Source organism: Artemia sp. Qi Xiang Cuo, chromosome 7 (genome assembly GCF_049724085.1).
Source record: "Artemia sp. Qi Xiang Cuo chromosome 7, ASM4972408v1, whole genome shotgun sequence".
In the NCBI taxonomy this organism is placed as follows: domain Eukaryota; kingdom Metazoa; phylum Arthropoda; class Branchiopoda; order Anostraca; family Artemiidae; genus Artemia; species Artemia sp. Qi Xiang Cuo.
This window is the reverse complement of record NC_142800.1, coordinates 47686972-47711497: the sequence shown is the minus strand read 5'-3', so window position 1 is coordinate 47711497 and position 24526 is coordinate 47686972. Positions and strand designations below refer to the sequence as shown.

At 34.1% G+C, this 24526-nt stretch overlaps 1 protein-coding gene and 1 non-coding gene across 2 annotated transcripts in view; both read right to left on the bottom strand.

Annotated features, from left to right (window-relative positions):
* Nucleotides 1-24526, bottom strand: part of LOC148950353 (uncharacterized) — a 253340-nt gene that overhangs the window by 165690 nt on the left and 63124 nt on the right. Inside the window, exon 4 of the mRNA XM_089091845.1 lies at nt 8724-8921. Within this exon, the coding sequence (XP_088947971.1) occupies nt 8724-8921 (198 nt within the window). The remainder of the gene's footprint in view (nt 1-8723; nt 8922-24526) is intronic.
* Nucleotides 9179-9280, bottom strand: LOC148950354 (U6 spliceosomal RNA). Its single transcript, XR_016142061.1, has one exon. It is a non-coding gene; the product is annotated as a U6 spliceosomal RNA (small nuclear RNA).

Sequence of the window (24526 nt, the reverse complement as noted above, 5' to 3'; positions counted from 1 at the left end):
ACAACCCATTTTCCATATTCCTACGACAGCCAGCAGATGTTTTAAGAGAAAGACCATTCAAATTACTGTATGTACTACAGGAGGTCAGTCCCTCAACCATACAACAGGCCCACCATACAACAATCTCACCATACAACCCGCGCACCATACAATGGGCCCACCATACAACAGGCACGCCATACAACGGCTCACCATACAACAGACCCATCACAAAACAGGCCCACCAACCAACGGGCCCACCATATAACAGGCCCACCGTTCAACTGACCAACCATAAAACGGGCATTCAGAGGGGTCTTCCCTTATCTCAAGCAATTGTTTTGAAGTGAATATGAAGTGACATTATGTTTTATAACCAAAGTTCTTGTTATGCATTATGATAAACAATTGAATGAGATCTTTTTTTTACTCTATTCGTATCGAACCGATTATTGATTTTTGACTATTGATTATTGATTATGACTTCAACTGGGCAGGTATAATTACTGGCATGTAATAGCCCTGTGCCTTCAGTAGAAGAAAAAAAGCTACTATTTTCTTCCTTAGTGGTCTAAGATCACGAAGAAGGTTTAACGGTGATTCCCCCAATACTGCCGACTACATAACCATAGTCATAGATGTTGTTATTGTTAACTTTAGTTATAGGTGGTAATTTCTTTTCTATTCCAACGGCATGCTTTTTAGCGTCTATGGAACTTCCCATTGATTTTATGAAATTTGCGTTTGAATTAGGACTCGAACGTGAGACCTATGATTTCCTATGGTAAAAGAATGACACGCTACTTGAATGAGCCAACAAGCCATTGAAAATATTATGATTTTAGAAATACATTTTAATTTATTCAATGTATTGTTTCCAGGACGTTGGTCAACTGATTTTAAGCGTTACAATATCGTAACAAGTTATTTACAAATTTGATTTATCGATTGGATTTTTGGTAGGTTTTAACAGTAATATGCTTCCAGGCATCATTTATGGCATCCTCCTGATAATATGCACACCATGATGATTTGAGAGGCATACTGGACAGACATATTTTTTTGACGGCTAATGGAACTGTGCACATTGGTTTTCCATTACCAGGCTTGCGCATGAGTTTGGTCCCCCATATTCTCATCCAGGACCCCAAGTCCCCACCCAGGGCTCCATTTCCCCACTCCAGGAACCCAAGTACCCCAAAAGGGTCCTAAGTCCCACACCAGGATCTCGAGTCCCCACTAAATGCCCCCTTCCTCTACAGGGTCCCCCTTTTTAGACGGATTTTTTCGTCATGCCTTAAATATGGCACGCCGTCCTTGATGAACATAATTTCTTTGTATTCCACCGGCCTACTGGTACTCTGTGGCTGCTCATCAAAACTAACATAGTTTATTATATGTTAGACTCTTAGTTTAGAGTTTTTAGTTTAGAGTTTTAGTTTAGATTTTTAGTTTAGAGTTTTAGTCTAGAGTTTTAGTTTAGAGTTTTAGCATAGCTTTAGCTTAGAGTTTTAGTATAGATTTTTAGTTTAGTTAGAGTTTTAGCTTAGATTTTTTAGTTTAGAGTTTAAGTTTGGCTTTAATTAGAGTTTTAGTTTAAAGTTTTATTTTAGAGCTGTAGTTTAGTTTTAATTTAGAGTTTTAGTTTCAGAGTTTGAGTTTAGATTTTAAGCTTAGATTTCTAGTTTAGAGTTTCAGTTTAGAGTTTTAGTTTAGTTTTAGTTTAGTTGTAGTTTATATTTTTAGTTCAGAGTTTTAGTTTAGTTAGAGTTTTAGCTTCGATTGTTTAATTTAGAGATTTTGTTAAGTTTTAGTTTAGAGTTTTAGTTTAGAGTTATATTTTAGTTTTGGTTTAGAGTTTTAGTTTAAAGTTTTGATTTTTAGTTTAGAGTTTAAGTATTCTATGGTAACTATTTCTATGGTTTGGCCTAGATTTCTAGGGTTCTCCCTGATTTCTACAGTTTGGTATTGATTTTTATGAACTTATTCGGATTTTAAGAGAATGGCAATAATCTATACAATTTATCTTGATTTTTATGAATTCATTAGGATGTGTACGTACTGGTTATGATTTTTAGAGGATGACCATGGTTTCTACAATTTGGTCTTGATTTCAATGGTTTGGCCTTGATTTCTATTGTTTGATCATGATTTTTAAAGGTTAGCTAGGATTTCAAAAGTTTACTCATGATTTGAATTTTCGTTTTAGAGTTTGATAAGAGTTTCAGTTTAGAGTTTTATTTTAGAGTTTTAGTTTAGAGTTTAAGTTTAGTTTAAAATTTTAGTTTAGATTTTTAGTTTAGAGTTTTAGTTAGTTTTAGTTTTGAGTTTTAGTTTAGAGTTTTATTTTAGAGTTTTACTTTAGTTATAATTTAAAATTTTAATTTAAGAGTTTGAGCGTAGAGTTTTAGTTTAGAGTTTTAGATTAGAGTAATGGTTTAGAGCTATAGCTTAGTTTTAGTTTAGTTTAGATTTTTAGTTTAGTTTTAGTTTAGAGTTTTGGTTACAGTTTTAGTTAAAAGTTTTAGTTTAGAATTGTTTTAGTTTGGTTTTTGTTTAGAGTTTTGTTTTATAATTTTAGTTTAGTGTTTTAGTTTAGAGTTTTAGTTTATTTTTTGTTTAGACTTTTAATCTAGATTTTTTATTTTAGAGTTTTACTGTAGTTTTAGTTTGAAGTTTTAGTTTAGAGTTTTACTATAGAGTTTTATTTTAGAGTTATAGTTTAGTTACAGTTTAGAATTTTTGTTTAAGAGTTTGAGTGTAGATTTTTAGTTTATATTTTTAGTTTAGAGTTTTAGTCTAGTTTTGGTTAAATTTTCGTTTACATTTTTAGTTTACTTTCATCTTAGAGTTTTGGTTTAGAGTTTTAGTTTAGTGTTTTAGTTTAGACTTGTTTTAGTTTTGTTTTAATTTAGAGTTTTAGTTTAAAGTTTTATTTTAGATTTTATATTTTTAGTTTAGGATTATAGGTTCGAGTTATAGTTTAGTTTTAGTTTAGAGTTTTAGCTTAGTTTTCGTCTAGAATTTTAGTTGTGAGTTTTAGTTTAGAGTTTTAGTTTAGAGTTGTTTTAATTTAGTTTTATCTTAGAGTTTTATCTTAAATTTTTGGTTTAGAGTTTTAGTTCAGAGTTTTAGTTTAGAGTTTTATTTTAGAGTTTTGGCTTTGAGTTTTAGTTTAGAGTTTTAGTTTAGTTTTAGTTTAGAGCTTAAATTAAGAGCTAAGATTTTTAGTTTAGAGTTGTAGTTTAGAGTTGTAGTTTAGTTTTAGTTTAGAGTATTAGTTTAGATTTATAGTTTAGAGTTTTAGTTTAGTTTTCGTATAGAGTTTTGTCTTAAACTAAAATTAAACTAAAACTCTAAAATAAAATTCTAAACTGAAACTCTAAACTAAAAATCTAAACTAAAACTCTAAACTCACATTTTTAAACTAAAATTCTAGACTGTAACTAAGCTAAAACTCTAAAATAAAACTCTAAACTAAAGCTTTAAACTAAGTCTCTAAACTAAACTAAAACTTTACACTAAAACTCTGAAGTAAAACTAAACTAAAACCCCAAACTAAAACTATAAACTAAAACTCTAAACTAAAACTTAAAAATCCCGACGAATTCATTAAAAATCATGATCAAACTCTAGAAATTAGAGGTGACCTCTTGAAATTCAGACAAACTTATAAAAATGGAGGCCAAACTGTAGAAATCGGGAGGAACCCTAGAAATCCAGACCAAACCATAGAGATCAAGAACAATCAAAGAAATTAAGATAAAACTCTAGAAATTATGGAAATCATAAGCATTGCATACAACTCCACATAAATTCATAGAAATCTGGGTCGATCTATTAAAGTCCTGACCCTACTAGATACATCAGGTCAAAACTGCAGAAAACATAGCCAGTCCATAGACATCCAGAAGAAAATCCCATAGAAATCATAATCCAATGTTTTCAGAGGATTTTACAGAAATCATAACCAATGTTTAGGAATTCAGACTAATTCATAAGAAACAAGAATTCATAGAAATAATAAGCAATGCAGAGAAATCCACACAAATTCATAAGAATCAGGGTGAACCCTAAAAATTAACACCAAATCAAAAACATAATGACAAAACTATAGAAATCATGACCGATCCATTGAAATCTTGAAAAGTCCCATAGAAATAATAAGCAATCCATAGAAATTCAGGGGAATTCATTGAAAATGTAATTAATACATAAAAATCCAGATGAATTCGTAAAACAATCAGGCCCAATCCTAGAAATCAAGACCAAACCATAGAAATCAAGACAAAACCATACAAATCAAGACCAAACTGTAGAAATCATGACCAACCCCTATAAAATGATGAGCAAACCATCGAAATCAGGACCAAACCATAGAAATCAAGACCGAACTGTAGAAATCAGGGTCAACCTCTGAAAATTATGAACAATACGTACAAATCTCGATTAATTCATAAAAATCAAGATCAAATTGTATAGATTAATGCCATGTTCTTAAAATTCGAACAAATTAATGAAAATTAATACCGAACTGTAGAAACCAGGGGCAACACTAGACCATACAAATCAAAATCTAAACTAAAACCCTAAACTAAGACTCTTAACCAGAACTATTCTAAAACTCTACACTAAAACTATAGACTAAAACTCTAAACAAAAAAACAAGCTAAAACTCTAAACTAAAACTTTTAACTAAAACTCCAAACTAAAACTCTTATCTAAAACTCTAAACCAAAAATCTAAACTAAAACTCCAAACTAAAACTATAAACTAAAACTCTAAACTAAAAATCTAAACTAAAGCTCTAAACTAAAACTCTAAACTGAGACTCTAACATATAATAAACAAGTTAGCGTTGATTATCAACCATAGAGTACCAGTGGAGCGGCACCATAAAAATAAATCCCAAAGAATCTGTTCATCAAAGATTGCGTCCCAGACATGACAAAAAAAATCAAAAAATCAGTCTAAAAAGGGGGGGGGGAGGGGGGCGAAGGGGTGATGATGAAGTGGGGAATTAGGGTCCTAGTGTGGGACCTTGGGCCCTGGAGGGTATTTGGGGTCCTGGAGTGGGGACAAGGAGCCCTGGGTGGAGACTCGGGGTCCTGGATGAGAATATGGGGCCCAAACTCATACGCAAGCCCAGTAATGGAAAACCGAATGTGCAAATAATTTGTTACAATATTGTGACGCTTAACATCAGCTGGCCTATGTCCCGAAAACAATACATTGAATGCATTAGAATGTATTTCTAAAATCATAATATTATCAATAACTTGTTGGCTCAGTCGAGTAACATGTCGTTCTTTTACCATAGGAAATCATGGGTTTCACGTTCGAGTCCTACATCAAACGCAAATTGCATACAATTAATGGGAAGTCGCTTAGAAGCTAAAAAACTTGTCGTTTGAAAAGAAAACAAATCACTATCTATGACTAAAGTTAACAATAACAAAACCTATGGCTTTGATCATGTAGTCGGCATCATTGGGGGAATTGCCTTTAAACCTTATTCATAATCTTTGATCACTAAGGAAGAAAAGAGTAGTGCTCTCTTCATCTAATAAAAGCATAGGGTTTTTACATTACAATAATGATACTTGCCAAGTTGAATTTATAATCTATAATCCATAGTCAATAATCAATTATCGGTTCAATACCCTTAGAGTACAAAAAAACATCTCATCCAATTGTTTATTATAATCCATAACAAAACTTCGTTTATATTACATAAGGTCACTTTATATTCACTTCTAAACATTCGCTTGAGATAATGAAAGACCCGCTCTGGATATTGGCGCTGTTAGTGAAAAATTCCTTATGGGAGAAAATGAGATACAAATGTCCGCTTGATACAATTTCCTATGATTGCACCCGGAGTAATAGCATTTCTATCGTTGAGAATAATTGTTTTCCAAGGAAACCAGAGACCTTTTAGAGTATGTGTCTCATTAAGAGAGTGGATATGAGGGGCAGTCGTAGGAATAGCGGACCTTCTGTTTAGTGGGCTCGTTGTAAGGTCGGCCTGTTTTATGGTGGGCCCGTCGTATGGTTGGACTGTTGTACGGTGGACCCGTTGTATGATAGGCGTGTTGCATGGTGGACCCGTTGTATGGTGTGCCTGTTGTATGGTGGGCCCATTTTATGGTGGGACTGTTGTATGGTGGGCCTGTTGTATGGTGGGCCCATTGTATGGTGGGACTGTTGTATGGTGGGCCTCTTTTATGGTTGAGGGATTGGCCTCCTGTAATGCATACAGTGATTTGGATGGTCTTTCTGTTACAATACCTGTTGGCGTTTCTAGGAATGTGAGATATGGGCTGTCGTAGGAATGTGGGGTAGGGTTGTCGTACCTAAGATTGACCCCATACTACTTAGGGGTACGGACTTTTCCATGTAGGGGGGCCGAATTTCTCGGAATCATTTTAAAACGATCAGAAACTAAATAAAAACAAGCGTTTCAACTGAAAGTAAGGAGCAACCTCAAAACTAAAACAAACAGAAACTATTACATATATAAGGGGGGTTTTCCCATCTTCAGTACCTAGTCCTTTATACTAAAGTTTTTTCGAACTTTTAAAAAGGTTTATCATTCTAATTAAAAGGCCCTTGGGTTTCAGGAGTTGTTCCTAAAAAATTTGGAAAAAAGTCAAACTTTAGCGTAAGGAGTGGACTATTGAGGAGGGGCTAACCCCCTCAAATGTATAATAATTTCTGTTCTATTTAGGTTTTGATTTTGCTCCGTACTTTCAGTCGAAAAGTTTTTTTTTTATTAAACCATGGATCATATTGAAATGTCTGCTATTCAGGGTTTTAGAATTTTTCATTATTTTTTGGGTAGGTTCATGGACTACATTGTCTATATTTGAAAGCTTTTATTAATAAATAGAAAACCTACCGATGGCGAGAAATATAGAAATTTTTACTCGTGCCACCCAGTTACTATGAAATGACGAGTTGTTATTTCATTAGCTTAGAGGATTTTTATCTTGGTTCAAAATTATTGTATTGAAGAGACATCTCACTTTATTTTGATAATTGACTATCCAATTAAATTTGTAAATGAAACAATAGAAAATAGACGCACTGACAAAATAAAACAATGATAAAATAAACAAAGTACCACAGTCTCCTGAATCAAAAATGACAAATAGTTATATTTCTTTACCCTTTTTACCAGGCCTAGGTAAAAAACTTAAACGAATTTTCACAAAAATATAATACTAACTTGGTATGAATCAATTAGACCATTGAGTAGCTTTCTGAATTCTGGAAAGGATCGGACTCGTGGCAATTTAGGGAGTGTTTTTTATAGCATTCCTTGTTTTTTTGGGATGCTTTACATTGGCAGAACCCACAAAAAATTGTGGTTCGGCTTATTGAGCATCGTAATTCAATCGATAAGGCTCTAAAATCTAGAAAACCTTTGAAACTTTTGTTTGGGCTTCGACACAACATATTTCCACCATTGTGATCATTTTGTACAACTTGAGGGTGCCATAGCCATTCCAAACGATAGAAGCCTAAACAATGCGCTAGAGAAGCCATTTAAATAAAAAGAAAAAAAAAATATTTTCTTTAGTTTTTTTTTTATAAATAGAAATGCTGGAAGTTTAAATAGCCTATTGACACAATTTATGATATTATTCTTAAAAAGGAGCCTTTGTTTAAAAATGTAGTAAAGTCTTGCAAAATTACCTAGTGAATACTCTAGTAAATTTTAGACCAAGAAGAATTACAACATTGGATGCCAACAGAAAGGTTATTACACTACAAAATAATTAATTTTATATGTACTTTCTTATTTTTTATATAGTTGCTTTTGTAAGTTCACTTATGTCACTCATATTTGTTTATAGAAGTAAGTACTCTGTAGTGTTCAATCACAGTGGTAGTAATTGTATATATATAGATATTGATTCATTTCTTATTTTTTTTTACTTTTTTAGTTTTAGATGTAATTTTATTATATTTTAATTCTAGATTTTTTCTTTTAATTTTATAGATTATTTTAGATTTTATTTTTAGTTGTTTAATTAATCTATTCTATATTTAACGCTCATAATTGTTTATAAAAATAATCTCTAGTGTTCAATCACAGTGGTAGTAATTGCATATAAAGACATTGGTTCGTTTACTATTTTTTTACTTTTTTAGTTTTAGATTTAATTATATTATATTTTAATTCTATATTTTTTGCTTTTAACTTTTTAGATTATTTTTGATTTTATTTTTAGTTGTTTTAATTAATCTAGTTCTATATTTAGCGCTAAAGACACATAGTTTAATACAACCGAAACATTTGTCGTTTAGTTTGTCTTTTCCTTTCCTTCTACTGGCCTCAGAACCCTTATTTTGCTCGTAATTTTGTGATTTTTTCTGTTTTTGTTTTATAATGAGTATTACAAATGTTTTTTTTTTTATTATTTAAAAATTTAGCAACAATCAAAATCAAAAACGCAAATAGCATAGATGTTGCTAGCTAAAAGAAAATATACATTTTTTTTTAATCAATTCGAATGTCACTGATTTCCTAATGCTCAATACTGACATTTAAATTAGTTAATTTCACAAGATTAATTTCAAATTAAAGTAAACTGACACTAAATTAAATATATAATTTATCATATGCAAGGATTTCTAAAATACTTCCAAAAAGGAATTAATCGATCTATTTTGCTTTTAATTTTTGTTTGCCAACAAAATACAGTAAAGACGGAGGAATAAAAGTAATTACTTACATTCCAAGAGTAGTGCATGTTGGATAAATAGTCGTAAGGGACGTCAAAGTTATCAACTCCATTGGGTAGCTCGAAGTTATTTTCTTTATCTGTTTTTACATTACTTAAAAATATTTTTAGATATTCATTCCTATCGGGACGCTGATGTTCATGAAAAAACCCAAGAGCATGGCCAATTTCGTGAGTAGCAATTTCTTTCTAAAAAATAAAAAGAACGTCATGTATCAATATCAGGCAAATACGTATTAAGTCGTTTCAAAGGGGCGTGTTTTTTTACAGGGGTATAGAGCTTCGAAAAATCAAAAGGGATAGCTGCGTTATAAAGGAACTATAATCAATCAGAACAAAAAATTTTATACTCATGAATACTAAGAGCCCCCCCCCCTCTATGTCCATGCCCGGTGTATTGATATCGGTCCTTAAATGTTCATAGAAATCTTGATAAGAGAACGCACACCTCCCTGTCTTGTGGCCGGATTTTGTGCATAATCCTTGCGCCGGGGCCTTACTAATCTTCTCTCTATCATTCCAATCTTAGTATATCTTGCCGAAGAGAGGGCACATACTAGAATAGAGCATATCCTCCGTGTCTTTTAACATTTCCATTGAAAGGGAGGCAACTAAAAAAAATAAAAAAAATAAAAAGACGACCCAAAGCGAATTTAGTCCTCTTTCTTCATTTAAAGGCCATAGTCACGCACATTAATCCGAAATATAAGCAACATAATGCTATATCTGCAAGTATTTTCAATGATCTATGCAGTGGCATGGATCATAGTTACAAAATTAGTTTTAAAAAACTTTTTCCACAATAAGTTTTTTAAAAAACAGTAAAGAACTCAATTAAACCAAAAATTAACAGAAATGGAATAAACTAATCTACCAAGCATACAATTACCACATATCAGTATCAATAAATAAATAAAACCCAAAACAATCAGAAACTAAAATCAATGAGTTCGTGGTAACGAACTGTATGTAAGGAGCGACCCAGCTCAATAGTAACCAAAACTCTAAAAAACGGAATTTTGATACCAATAGATACATAAAAAGAATCAGATTTTTATGCTGATTTCTAATATATAAGTTTCATCAATACCAATCAAAAGTTACACGCCTGGGAAATTTTGCCTTATTTTCGAAAAAAGGAGAAACAACCCCTCAAAGTCATAGAAGTTTAATGAAAATCACACCATCAGATTCAGCGTATCATAGAACCGTACTATAGAAGTTTCAAGCTCATATCTGAAAAATTTGGAATTTTGTATTTTTTGCAAGAAGAAAGATCACGAATACCTGTTTATTTTTTTCCCAAGGGGCAATCGTATATATCCAGTAGTCCTAGAATATCGTGAGGGGTCTAATTCGAACGGAAATTAAAAGTTCTAGTGCCCTTTTAAGTCACCAAAAAAATTGGACGGCAACTTGGCCCCCTTCCACGCTCATTTTTCTCTCAAAATCACCCAGTCAAAATTTTGATATACCCATGCTGTTCAGCATAGTCGAAAATCTAATAAATATGTCTTTGAGGATAACTTAATGCCCCTAAGTTCCCGAAGGAAGGGTTGTAAGTTATGAACTTTGCCAATTGCTTACATATAGTATTGGTTAATGGGAAGTATACAGGCGATTTCAGGTGAGATTTTGTTCTGGTGGGGAGGAGAGGGTCGGAGGAGGGGGTTACAGGGGAGGATCTTTTCATGGAGGATGTTTCCTTGGGGGAAGGGATATTTCTATGAAGGGAACGTCGGATTTCCCAGCATTATTTAAAAACAATCAGAAATTAAATAAAAAAACAAGTTTTTTTCAAGTGAAAGAAAGGAGCAACAATAAAACTTAGAACAAAACATAAATGATAATGTATACGGGAGGATTCACCCCCCAGTCAATACCTCCCTCTTTCCGCTAAAGTTTTTTATAGCACTTTCAAAAGAGCTATCTAGTCTAAATAACTGGCCTTTGGGATTCAAGGGTTTTTTATTCCAACAAAATTCGAACTTTAAAGTAAAGAGTGAGGTATTGACTAGGAGGACGAACTCTCTAATATACGTAATAAAAACATACGAATATAGAAGTTCGTTACGTATGTTACTTCGTAAGTTACAATAGAAAAAAAATTCGAGAAAGCTATTTATCCAGAAAAACGTAAAATAAATATGCAAATTTCGTTTTATTTATTCATGTACGGTGAGCTAAAATCAAGGCTGCATTAATTCAAAAAAGTTCAGAAATTAAATAAGAAAAACAAGTTTTTTAACTGAAAGTAAGGAGCAACATTAAAACTTAAAACGAGCAGAAATTATTCCGTATATGAAAGAGGCAGTCCCCTCCTCAACGCCTCACTCTTTACGCTAAAGTTTGACTTTATCTCACAACTTTATTTTTTAAAACAATAAAATACTTTTGCGTAAAAAGAGAGAGGTTGCCCTCCAATCACTTTCTACTATTAAAAAGCACTAGCCGTTTCAATTTCCAGTCGAATTAGCCCTTTTAAAAGTTGCTACGACAATCCTTTTAATAAAAACCTTATTTGCCCCCAGGGAAAAACTTACAACCTTTGTCCTGAGGAGTGTGGGGGGTTTGTCATCCTCAAAGACATAACTTTCAGAACTTTCAACTACGTCAAACAAAATGACTATCTCAACATTTTAATTGATGTGTTTGGCGAAATGGTGGGCGTGAGAGGAGGGTTAATTGCTCTCCAATCACTTTCTACTATTAAAAAAGGCACTAGCCCTTTTAATTTCCAATCAAATGAGCCCTTTTTGAATTTTCTTTGACAACGCTTTCTTTAAAACCATATATGGCGCCAGGGCATAACTTACAACCTTTTCCCAGAGGGCTCTGAGGGGTCATGCTCGTCAAAGACCTATTTTCCATAATTTTCAACTCCGTTGAACAAAATGTATGTATCAAAATTTTGATTACTTGTGTTTGGGGAAATGGTGGGCGTGAGAGGAAGGTTAGTTTTCCTCCAATAATTTTCAACTACTAACTTTCAACTATTAGTATATCTCAAAATTTTGATTGCTTGTGTTTGGAGAAATGATGGGCTTGACAGGGGGGGGGGGGTAGTTGCCCTGCCATAACTTTCAACTATTCAACAATAACTTTCAACTTCCAATCGAATGAGCCCTTTTGAAGTTTTTACGACAATGCTTTCTATAAAAACCTTATATACCCCTAGGGCATAACTTATTACCCTTCCCCTGAGGGCTGTGGGGGGGGGGGGGGTCATCCTTAAAGACCTAATTTCCAGAACTTTCAGCTTCGTTGAACAAAATTTCTATCTCAAAATTTTGATTGGATGTGTTTGGGGAAATGGTGGGCTTGGAAGGGGTGTTAGTTGCCTTCCAATCACTTTTGGCTATTAAAAAGGGCACAAGCCCTTCCAATTTCCAATCGAATGGGCCCTTTTTGAAGTTTCTACGACAACCCCTTCGATACGAAGTGCCCTGGTCTAAAACTAAGAAAGAAATAAATAATACATTGTGCCAACATCGTTCTTTACTTAGGCAGCGCTATTGCGCTGCCTATAATATCATTTTTTTTTAATACACGACAACGGCTTTCATGTATAAGAAGACAGAAAGTAACTTGGCAGAGGCCTCAATCTGTTTTCAATAAAAAAAATTAATGTCATTTTAAGGGCAGAAACCACTGGAAGAATCACATTCCAGCCCTTTGATGTCCTAGGTGTCCCAGCAGCCCCAAGTTCCATTAGATCAAAATTTCAAGATACTTATTTAAAAATAAAATCAAAACATGGTAATACAGACAAATTAACAGAATTTTTATTTAAGACAGTGAAATATATAAAATTCCAAGTATATTGATTATAAATCGATAAACCTTTATTAAAGAATATAAAAAGGGAACTAAAGTGACGGTTATATGCTGCATACCATTTTTATTGAAACAACACTGTAGACAAATACATCGGAAAATGAAACGCCCGCCAGCCTGAATCAATTAAAATGCATAGGTTCAGCAAAAGCAAAGTTGTGCCCAGTGGCGGCACGTTCACTAGGCAAACAGGCCGGCCGCCTAGGGCAGCAACCTGGGGAGGTAGTTTTTTCATTTTTTCCAAAAATGGAAAAACTAGAAAAAAATGATTTCAGAATAAAACTTTATAATTTTTAGCTTGATTTACGTCTTACAGGTCAACTTACTGATTCAAACAGAATGAGTAACGTGATTGACAGACGACACTCGACAGTAGTCGACACCTTCGGTTGTGCGCTGAGGAAGGTGAAGAGACACGGGTCAGGTAATGTGCTATATGCGGGGATTGGGAAGCAGGGAGGGAGTGCGGTGGCCGCCACGTATTCTCAGAGTAGCCGCGTGACCTTGAAGGCTACGAAGTTCTTTACTTTGGTTCAAGAAATTTATGTTTATTTTTCTGCTTCAACACAACGTTGGAATACTCTTAAAAACATGTAAATAACTTGACGCTCAAGCCCCTTAGTTAAACCAGATGGGAAAGTCGAATAGACGCTTTCGTACCTCTTAGATATCAATCGGGTGATTTTCATAACGCTTTAATAGACATTTATGAAGATCGCTCCTTTAAATAGGTCAACAGGTAACAACTCGCGAGTGTAAGCTTTAGGTCTGGCAAAAAACATTGAAAAATACAATTTTGTAGTAAGTGTGGTTTTATGGCACACTATACTTTTTGAAATTAACATAACAAGTAAGCAGTTACAGTCCAAACTATTTGATTTAGCTGCTGCCAAAGATCAACTAAGCAAAAGTAAATTGTACTTACAAAGGTTACGTGGCGACGATGGCTTTAAGAGTATTCTAGTTGACACCAGAGTAGTGGCATTGAAGCTAAAAATACAACCAACATTTGAAACAGAAACCCTGCCAAGTTGGTTGAAAAAGAAGAAAATCAGTTTGATTACGAAGCGGATGATGAACCTTTGGTTTACCCTCAAGAACAGTTCAAAGTCAATTTCTATTTTGCCATTCTTGATACTGCAATTTCTCCTCTGGATGAAAGACTTCAATAGTTAGACGAGATTACTTCTATATTCGGATTTCTCTACAACATATCCAAGATAAATTCCGCAACAAGAAAGTCCCTGATGGACGATTGTATGAAACTGCAACATTTCCTATCAAATAATGATGCTAAAGATATTGAAGGCCACGAACTTTGCAATAAAGTTGAACCTAGTTTCTACGACAGTACCCAAGAACGCAAATCCAAAGATGTCCTTAACTTCATCATAAGCAATGACCTTAAAAATTGTACCCCAAATTTGTCCATGGCTTTACGGATTTTGCTGACTCTGCCTGTGTCTGTTGCTAGTGGTGAGCGTAGTTTTTCAAAATTAAAATTAATTAAAACTTATATTCGATCCACCACTACGCAAGAAGGCTTCAAGGACTAGCCACTCTATGAGTTGAACAAGACTTGGCAAAAGACATCGACTTGAAGGAACTGGTGACTTCTTTCACAAATATGAAATTGAGAAACATTAAATTTTGAACTGTAGACCTTCTTTCTGTTATCTTTTCACTTTTCTCTATAATCTATGTAAACTTTTAGAATTAAAGTTATCTCTTCTGCAAAATTATCGGTTTTCTTTGATAAGTTACTATTATGTACCTAATGAAATAAATACTCTGACACTAAGGGTTTCACGTATAATTATCTATCATAATTATGGTTGTACTAGCAGCCACGCGGGTTAGATTTTCTTTGTTAAATATTCTTTATATTATTTGTATTTGCATATGTAATTTGTGATGGTGTGCGTAAATTAATGTGACAGTCTTATTTAGTCCAAAAAAAAATTAACAAAAAAAATAATAAGAAGTGGTGATTTTGGGTAAGGGTTCAATTGGGTTTGAAAATGGAAACAAAAAATCTAATTGTGCGGGGGGGGGCACAAATATCTTCCTTAGGTCGGCAGAATAGGTTGCACCAGCCCTGATTGTGCCCCAACATGAAATTGAAATTCTAACCAAATAATAAAATTGTTGATAAAAAACTTACAAGGCCTTCCCAGCTCCTACACGAAAAAATATTTTACTATTGACAAAACAGCAGAACGGGGGGGGGGGGTGCATTTTCTACGAAACCACAGGTTTCACGCAGCTAAATGAAACCTTTTCTCAAGCAGCATCCCCATTCTTAAATGACTTAAAAGAAGAGATTGTATTTACTATTTTTACTTAAAAATTCAAGAGGCATTTAGACAAATAGTCAAAAAGGACTAGGAAGGAGCATGGTCAGTGTCACATACAGAGCCTAAATGACTGGGGGTTAGTTGCCCTCTAATCACTTTCAACTATTAAAAATGGCACTAGCCATTTCAATCTCTAACCAAATGAGCCCTTTTTGAAGTTTCTACAACAACACTTTCTATAAGAACCTTATATGCCCCCATAGTATAACTTACAACACTTGCCCCGACATTGTGTGGGAGAGGGGCTCAAAATTTTGATCGGCTGTGTCTGGGGAAATGGTGGGCGTGGGAGAGGAGTTAGTTGCCGTCCAAGCACTATCGGCTATTATAAAGTCCACAAGCTCTTTCAATTTCCGTATTGAATAAGCCCTTTTTGAAGTTTCTACGATAACACTATCTATAAAAACCTTATAAACACCCAGGGAATAATCTACAACCTTTGCCCTGAGGGGTGGGGTGTGGGGTTGACATCCACAAAGACATAATTTTCAGAACTTTCAACTACGCCGAACAAAATGGCTATCTCAAAACTTTGATTGAATGTGTTTGGGAAAATGGTGGGTGTGAGAGGGGGGTTAGTTGCTCTCTAATCATTTTCGACTATTAAAAAGGGCACTAGCCCTTTCAATTTCCAATCAAACGAGCTCTTTTTTAAGTTTCTTCGACAACCCTTTATATAAAAACCTTATATGCCCCCAGAACATAATTTACAACCCTGCCCTGAGGGCTGGGGGGTCGTCATCCTCAAAGACCTAATTTCCAGAATTTTCAACTACGTTGAACAAAATGTCTATCTCCAAAATTTGATTGGATTTAGTTGGGGAAATGGTGGGCGTGAGAGGGGGGTTAGTTGCCCTACAATCACTTTCGGATATTAAAAAGGGCACAAGCCCTTCCAATTTCCAATCGAATGACCCTTTTTCAAATTTACCATTATTTCGATACAAAGTTCCTTGTTCTAAAAGAAAAAAAAAAGAAAAAAATAAACAATACATTGTGCCAACATCTTTCTTTACTAAGGCAGCGCTATTGCGCTGCCTATGATATCATTGTTTTCATTAACGACAACGGCTTTCTTGTATAAGAAGACAGAAAGAAACTTGACAAAGGCCTCAGTCTGTTGCCAATAAAAAGGTTTAATGTCATTTTAAGGGCAGAAACCACTGGAAGAATCACATTCCAGCCCTTTGATGCCCTATGTGTCCCAGCAGCCCAAAATTCCATTGGGTAAAAATTTCAAGATGCTTATTTATAAATGAAATGAAAACATGGAAATCCAGACAAATTAAAAGAATTTTTATTTAAGACAGTCAAGTATATAAAATCCCAAGTATATTGATTATATATCGATAAACCCATATTAAAGATTATAAAAAGGGAACTAAAGTGACTGTTATATGCTACATACCAAGGGCAGATCCAGGATTTTTTTTCGGGGGGGGGGGGTTACTAATTTTGACTTTTGGGGTGGGGGGTACTAATTTTTGACTCAGTTTTCGACTAATTTTACTGATTTTTACCTAGGTTTTACTAATTTTCGACTTATTTTCGAGTCGGTCAAAAATTTCGGGGGGGGGGGGGGTTCAAACCGGGTAACCCCCCCCCCTCCCCCCTGGATATGGCCTTGTTACATACCACTTTTATTGAGACAAAACTATACATAAATGTATCTCAAAGTGAAACGCCTACCAACCTGAATCAATTGAAACGCATAGGTTCAGCAAAAGCAAAATTGTGCCCCCAAATAAAATTGAAATTCTAACCAATGATAAATTTTTTGATAAAAAAACCTACAAGTTCTTTTCAGCTCCTACACAAAAAAAAAACTTTCTAACATTGACAAAACAGCAGAACGGGGGGGATTTTCTTCGAGACCATAGGTTTCACGCAGCTAAATGAAATGTTTTCTCAAGCAGCATCCCCATTCTGGAAACGACTTAAAGGAAGATATTGTATTTACGATTTTTACTTAAACATTCAGGAAGCATTTAGACAAATAGTCAAAGTAGGACTAGGAGGGAGCATGGTCGGTGTCACATACACAGGCTAAATGACTGCTAACAACTATAGCCCAATAGCTGTGAATGACGTAAGAAATAGAAACTATAGAATCTATAAATCCTTTTGATCTGGATCAAATCGACAGCTCTACAGTCTAGGATTTAAAGAGAAATATCTCAGTCCAACATTTAGCCCTATCTACTTCAGCAAAATTGAGTCTAGGGCCAAATTGGCACTGTTATGCACAAATTTTATGAGGTACGACAAACTATGAATGTCATTTCATTCAACTGTTTTATATTGGATTCAAGTCATCCATTATTTTTCATTTGGAAAGATATTATTGACAATAATTCACATGACTGTTGAATTTACCCCTTTCAAAAGCAATAAAATTTTACAAATTAGACAGTTTAATTTTCCCTCTTGTACGGTTGTAAACATTTTAAAGAAGCAATCCCTGTGGAACCAATGGTCTTCATTTGTAATACATTCAATCCAATATAGATAATTTTGGAGCCCACACTACCTTTCCATGATGATAAATAAAAGTTCAAAAAGGGATAAAATCCTTTTAATAGACAGTGATAAATTTCACAAGTAGGATAAATTTCAAAAAAATACTAGATATTTTGGTCACATTTGCAGTGACCGTCATCAGTAGGAAAACTTAAATAAAACGATTAAGAACAATAATTTATATACGAAATAAAATAAAACTACATATTGTTTAATAATCTAGTTCTTTCCAAAGCTAAAATAGAAGCTAGTCTATTTGACCATCTTGGATCCGGTTCATTAGCGTTGAATGAACTAACACTAGGACATAGGTTAACTACATTAGGTGAATTGAACTTTACTCTATCAGATGTTAATAAATTATTGTAGATTTAGTTCAAACCAAATTCACCAGTTTCATGATTTAAAGCTATATTACTGAATAAAATTTTCTTAATTTCAAGAGTTTCACAAAAATTTTGCTTTAAACCCCGGTCCCTAGAAGTCAAAGGGACATTATCGAACAAAATAAAATGGTCCGGAAAACAAAAAATCCGTTCCGAAAGGGCTGAAGAAAAATCTTCAGACTTAGAATTTCGCTTTAATGCCAATGAAATAGAAGCTTTATGCTGTAATAATCTCATTTCCAAATTCTGGTTAGTACATCCCACATATGAGCTTCCGCAAGTACATGTGATCTGATAGACCCCACTTTATTACCCCAATGAAGTTAGATATTTTCCAGAATTTAGAAAGCTACCCAAAGTATTATTACTCTTTAAAGCTACCTTTAGACCATTACAGAGCAATGTGAATAATTGTCAATTATATATTTTCAAATGAAAAATAATGGATGAATTGAATCCAATAAAAGGACCGTGTCAGATAAAACAGTTGAATCAGACGACATTCATAGTTTTGCATAGCGTAGTAAATGTATGCATAGTAGCGCCAATTTGGCCCTAGACTCAATTTTGCTGAAGTAGATAGGGCTAAATATTGGATTGATAAATTAGTTTTGGTTTGAAAACCCCTACATACTGAAATTAAACTAGTTGATTACTTTGGCTCAAGAAAATCGGTCTCTTTATTTGTTTACACTGTATTGTTTATTCAATACTTATGAACTTAGCTACAAAAGCTCATTACCAAAGAAGGCTCATTAAAGGGAAGTTTTGGGTGCTCAGCTATTGTCCAAGTTTCGTATATCTAAAATGCAGGGGTAAACCAAATATTCCTTTTTAATGTAAATTGAATGGTTTTGGGACAAACTAAATTATGACCAAGCTGAAGAACAAAAAAAAGTCTCAAGATTAGCTAAAATTCATTACCTATTGTATAATAAAAGATTCGGGTCAACTTAAACTATAAAAACAAATTAGTGCTAGAGGCCAATCTGTTTTTGTTTATGAAGTTTATTTATTTTATTCTATATTTATTGAATTTCATAGTTTCACCCAAAAAGATTGTTAATAGAAAATAATGGGTATACCTTATCACAAAATAAAAGCGAGATTTAAGAAAATAAATGGAATTCTATGGAGCTCGGAAGTCTTGAAATTAGTAGTATTTCATTGGTGGTTACACTTAAAAATAAGCTAGTCAAATAAAAATGTGCATCTAGAAGTCTTTGTTAGAAACTAGCATATTTTCATTTTTGTGTCGTTTTGTGTTTTATGTGCCTTGTTTATGTTTTTTTTTTTAATATAAGCTTCGTCTAAAGAAGTTGATTAACTTGGTAATTATTAGCGGATTTTATCATCCTGAAGGAAAACAAAATTACAAAGTTAGTACACAGCTGAAGAGCATGAAAAATCAAGATTGAAACAAGAGAACTATATTGTTTAGAATTGCTTAGAGTTGCTCCAGTTTTCCTTATTTGTCTTCGCTTTGTTAATGTAACTTATTATTTTACTTTTATCTTAGTATAGCCGAAAAAACCAGGCAAAGTTAGCGAACTTCGGGGAAATTCCTTCAACATCATGTATCAAGAAGTTGGTCATGCATAAAACTCAATCGACAACTCTGTTTAATAATGTTCTCTGTTTCTGTTTATTTAACTTCATTTGCTTTATTGATGACTTTCAGAAATTTTTTGTTTATTAATGATATACGAAAGTGAATGATGAAGATAGTGTAAGTGACCTTAAGTTTAGAGATTTCTAAATTGTAACTTCGGTAAGTTAAGGAGGTGCCTTAGCAACTCTTTGCAGTTAATTCTGTAAGAGTATATAATAAAAAAAAGATGGTACGCGGGAAAATAGAAAAACTAAAATGACAACATTACTATCATTCGGCTCTTTTCTTATAATTGACTTGGGAGGGGGCACTGAAATTATATTTTCCCAGGTACCACGAATCCTAGAAATGATTCTGCTTGAAACAATGTGGAAGGCTTACACACTTTTTCAGTGACTATTCGAGTAATTCCATAGAATCACGGGTTTTAGTAATCCGACTTTTAAAATTAAATGTTAAAAAAAAGTATAAAACACTAGTAAATTTTAATTTTCAATAGAACTTAATGTCGGCTGAAATACAGGTATATGCGAAACCCTAGCATTCCAATGAAAGGGTGACAGTAATCATATTTCAGGTTAATTTTGACTTATTTTATATATAATCATTTTCTTGACTTTCATGCCAACGAATCTTATTTTTTCGGCGAATTTTTCTTCCTTTATTTTTCTACTTTCAGGTCATCTTTTGCCGCATAAGGCCATTGAAAATCCTTTGTTTAGGAATTCATAAATATCGACTGAAAGAAGCAAATAATGAGGAGCAAAGAAAATTCATCTAAACCCAACACATTCAAAGCCAAAGTTGAAGAAACAAAGGAAGACACATGCTTTGTTATCGTTGAAGCTTCATGAAGGTTGATAATTCAACTTAAGCTATTTATGTTTTGTGAATAAATCATGACGAAGTTTATTCATTTTTCTAGCATTTTTCGTACTAAACGATTCTTTTAAGAACAACTGGTATTCGCTCCTCAATGAAATGGGAAGTATAAGGAAAAATGGTTTGTTAAATAAGAAAATCACAAAGACCTTCAACAATGGAGAACAAATTGAATTACATGCTAAATCCACGGGGCAATTATTTATTAGAGTGGTTGGTCTTCTTTGCTGGATATAACTCCAAGCTCCACCCACTCCAAAAAATAAAGAATAAATAAATGTGTAGCTTTCGAAAAAGAAAATGAAGAACGGATAACATTCTGTTACATATCTAGTCTCTCTTCATCGTAGAATACTGCGCAATCTGTTACTTTTATACCCGAGTCAGTGTTATTTTGTCACCAAAAATAAATTAAGAATTGGACTCCTAAGTGGAAATTTAACTCCTATTTTTAAAAGGAAAGGCTCGAGTCATAATTATGCAAGCGATTTCTCGAAAAAAAATTGTTATTTCAACCTGGAGAAAGGGTCGTTGAAAGTAATTTTATGAATCTTGATACCTTTAGCATAAAGAGCGAGAGTTGGGGACGGAGTAGACCCCATCCCCATCATTTTATGGTTTAATTTTGTCCCCAACTTCCACTTCAAAAAAATATTTTTATCTAAGACTTTTCCATACACTTTTCCTTTTACATTATGAGCTAATTGTGATTGTGTTCCGACTTGTGGCTAGTGACAGTTCCTTTGAAATGTCATATATGTCTGATGATAGCACTCCACGTTTTGAGGCGAATCAAAACCCTGTTCGAAGGGCATAATAAGCCAAAGCAAGACCGTCGCCCGCTTTTTTGTAAGACAAGAATTTTGAATTTCTCCTTAAAACTTTATTTGTGAACTAAATTAAATTCAAGACTTTGAATTGTGGTAAGACGTATATAATATGAAACATAGAAAAAAAAGGAGTTTCAAATGAGCTACTGGTCAAGCAGAAATGGTCAAGAAAAAGTCCAAAAAAATGGTATCAGATCCTTTAGACTCTCCTCTGCTCTGAGCTAAGTGTGATTGTGCTCCGACTTGTGGCGAGTGAAAACTCATTAGAAATGTCTCATCTTTCTGATGATAGCACCACACGGTTTGAGATGAATAGGAACTTTGTTCTCATTCTTTCCCCTTATAGATATAATTTTTAGACTAGGGCGATAAAAGAATAGTTTTGTTATATAGGAAAGTCACAAAGAGCTGTAGCATTGAAAAAAAAACATTGAATTTTATGATAAATCCAAGGGCTATTCTTTTTCACTTAATGAAAACACTGTATAATGCATAATAAGCCAAAGCAAGGCCATCGCATTCTTTTTTTTAAGACAAGGATTTTGAATTTCTTAGAAAAACTTTATTTGGGAACTGAATTGAATTCAAGACTTTTAACCGTGGTAAGACGTATATATTATGAATCAGAGAAAAAAAAATAAGATAATTGATTTAGTCCCAAAAATAGTATCTGACCCCTTAGAATCTTTTCTGTTCTGAAGCAATTGTATTAAAGTATCGTTGATAGTTCTTTAGGTGATAGGAGATAAAATGTGTTAACACTGTAATCAATTTAAAAGATTGGGCGATCGGCAAAGGGTATTTTTGTTCAAAATTTGGCAACACTGAAAATAGGGTGATGGCCAGAGCGATGGACAACCGGCTATTACTTCAGGTTGGTTGAAATTTATCCGTTTGGAAAATTCTCTTGCAAAAAATCCCCACCAGAAAAATATTTGTATAGTTACCAATAACAAATACTATACGTAAACAAAGAGGAAATTTCATGACTTACAGACTTTTTCCAGGGGCTGTGGGGGTTTAAGTTATCCCTCAAGGCATATTTACCGAGCTTTTCAACTGTGTTGAACAAAATAGCTATATAAAAATTTTGATCAGACGACTTTAAGGAAAAAAGGGTGTGGGAGGGGGGTTAGTTGCCCTGCAATCTTTTTTGTCACTTAAAAAGAGCACTAGAACTTTTAATTTCCGTTCAAATCAGGCTTTTCCGAATATTCTGGGACTATTGGTTTGACGCAGTCATCCCAGATCCCTCCTCCCAATAAAAAAAAATAAATAAAATCATCTGCTATCTTTCTTCTGGCAAAAATAATGCAAAATTCCACATTTTTGCAAATAGGAGCTAGAAATTTCTACAACAGAGTTCTTGGATACGCTGAGTCTGATGGTGTGATTGTCGCTAATATTCTATGACTTTTAGGGGGTGTTTTCCCCTTTTTCAGAAATCAGGCAAATTGTCTCAGGTTTATAGCTTTTGATGGGCAAAACTAAACTTAATGAAAATTATGTATTTGGAATCAGTATAATAAGCCAATTCTTTGTTATATCTATTGATATCAGTAGTGAGGGTATCTCAGGTTCTACGGGACCAATAGCCACTACTTCTTTCTTCTATTAATAGTTTAACGGCGCAAGAAGAATGTTTAACGGCGCATCCCGGTTACTGCGACCAGGTGACGCAACTTTCTTTCATTATTGGCAAGATTCCCGTTATTCCAGCATTTTTATATTACTAATCGGAATGTGGTCGGGGTATATAACAAGTAGTAATAATAGGGGTTACTAGCCCATCCGTTCCATTAAAAGGAACTCAGCTAGCAATACACCCTCGCGCTTTAAATAGGATCATAGGCAATTAATATGAGATTTTAAATGGTCAGATAGGGAAATTAACATGGGATTCCTACAGGAGCCCTCTGCCGTCACGACATAACCTCGCACTTTAAATACGTTCATAGGAAATTAACTTGGGATTTTAAATTTTCAGATAGGGAAATTATCATGGGATTCCTGCGGGAGCCCTCTGACGTCATGATACACCTTCGCACGCCTTAAGTAGATCCCTCAGAAAATAGCATGGGATTTCAAAGACATACCCCAAGTGTTCTCTAGCAAGCGTCACTTTTTCCCTCGAAAAATAGAAGCCCCTTATAGGTTGTCTATTGATTTCCCTGTAAGACGACCAGGTGTTCCCCCTAACGTAATTTTTTGTCGATTCCTCCAAAAATAGAAGCCCCATATAGGACTCTATTGATTTCCCTGGAAGACGTCCTTAGTTTCCCTGTAGTGCTATAAAGATAAATACAAGTTAAATCCTGGAGAGCTGCTGTCACCTATCGATTCTGATGATTACTTATATATGGAAAAAGAAATCTAAAGGACACAGTGTTTTGTACATACAAATTTTATCAATAAACAAATTTACATACATTTTTAAAGCCTTTCACACTTAGGGCACCGAAATTTATATTAAAGAGGTAGGAAAGAGTATTTTAAACTAGATCGTCGTTCAATCGAGCATTCTCGCCATAAATCTTGAGAAATTAACTGTAACTATGTAAATGACTTCGGAAAATAATATATGGGGAGGGGATCAGGACTTCGACTAGGCGACAAAGAAGCTTGAAAATGGTGTTACTCGGGATATTTAACAAGTGGCAATAATAGGGAATTAAAACAAGAAGTCAGATAAGTGGAGCTCCTAGCCCTTGCAACTGTGCAAAGCGGTCCCTGTTTCTAGGTATTATGGGGCAATTTGCTTTTCAGTAATTTTATACGAGTAATCGGGGTGTGGTCGGTATAATACACAAGTGGCAATAATAGTGGTTACTAGCCCATCTTTTCTAATACAGGGAACACAGCTAGCGGCACACCCTCAACTTTAAACGGTCATATAGGAAAATTAACATGGGGTTTCTATGACAGCCCTCTGACGTCACGACACACCCTCGCTTTTAAACGGTCAGATAGGAAAATTAACATGGGATTTCTGTGACATAGATAGGAAAATTAATATGGGATTTCTATGACAGCCATCTGACGTGTTGCACATTTGCAATGCAGTCCTTGTTTCTAGGTGTTATGGCGTAATTGTGTTTCAGTATTTTTATATGAATAACCGGGGTGTGGTCAGTATAATACACAAGTGGCAATAATAGGGCTAATAGCCCGTCTGTTCTAACATACAGAGCACAGCTAGCGACACACTATCGCCTTTAAAAAGTCAGCTAGGAAAATAGCATGGGATTCCTGTGATACAAACATGAAATCAAAATGGGATTTTAAATGCACAAATAGGAAAATTAACATTGGATTCTTGTGACACTCCCAGGTGTTCAAATATTTTCCCTAGCAACAGCCATTTTTGTCT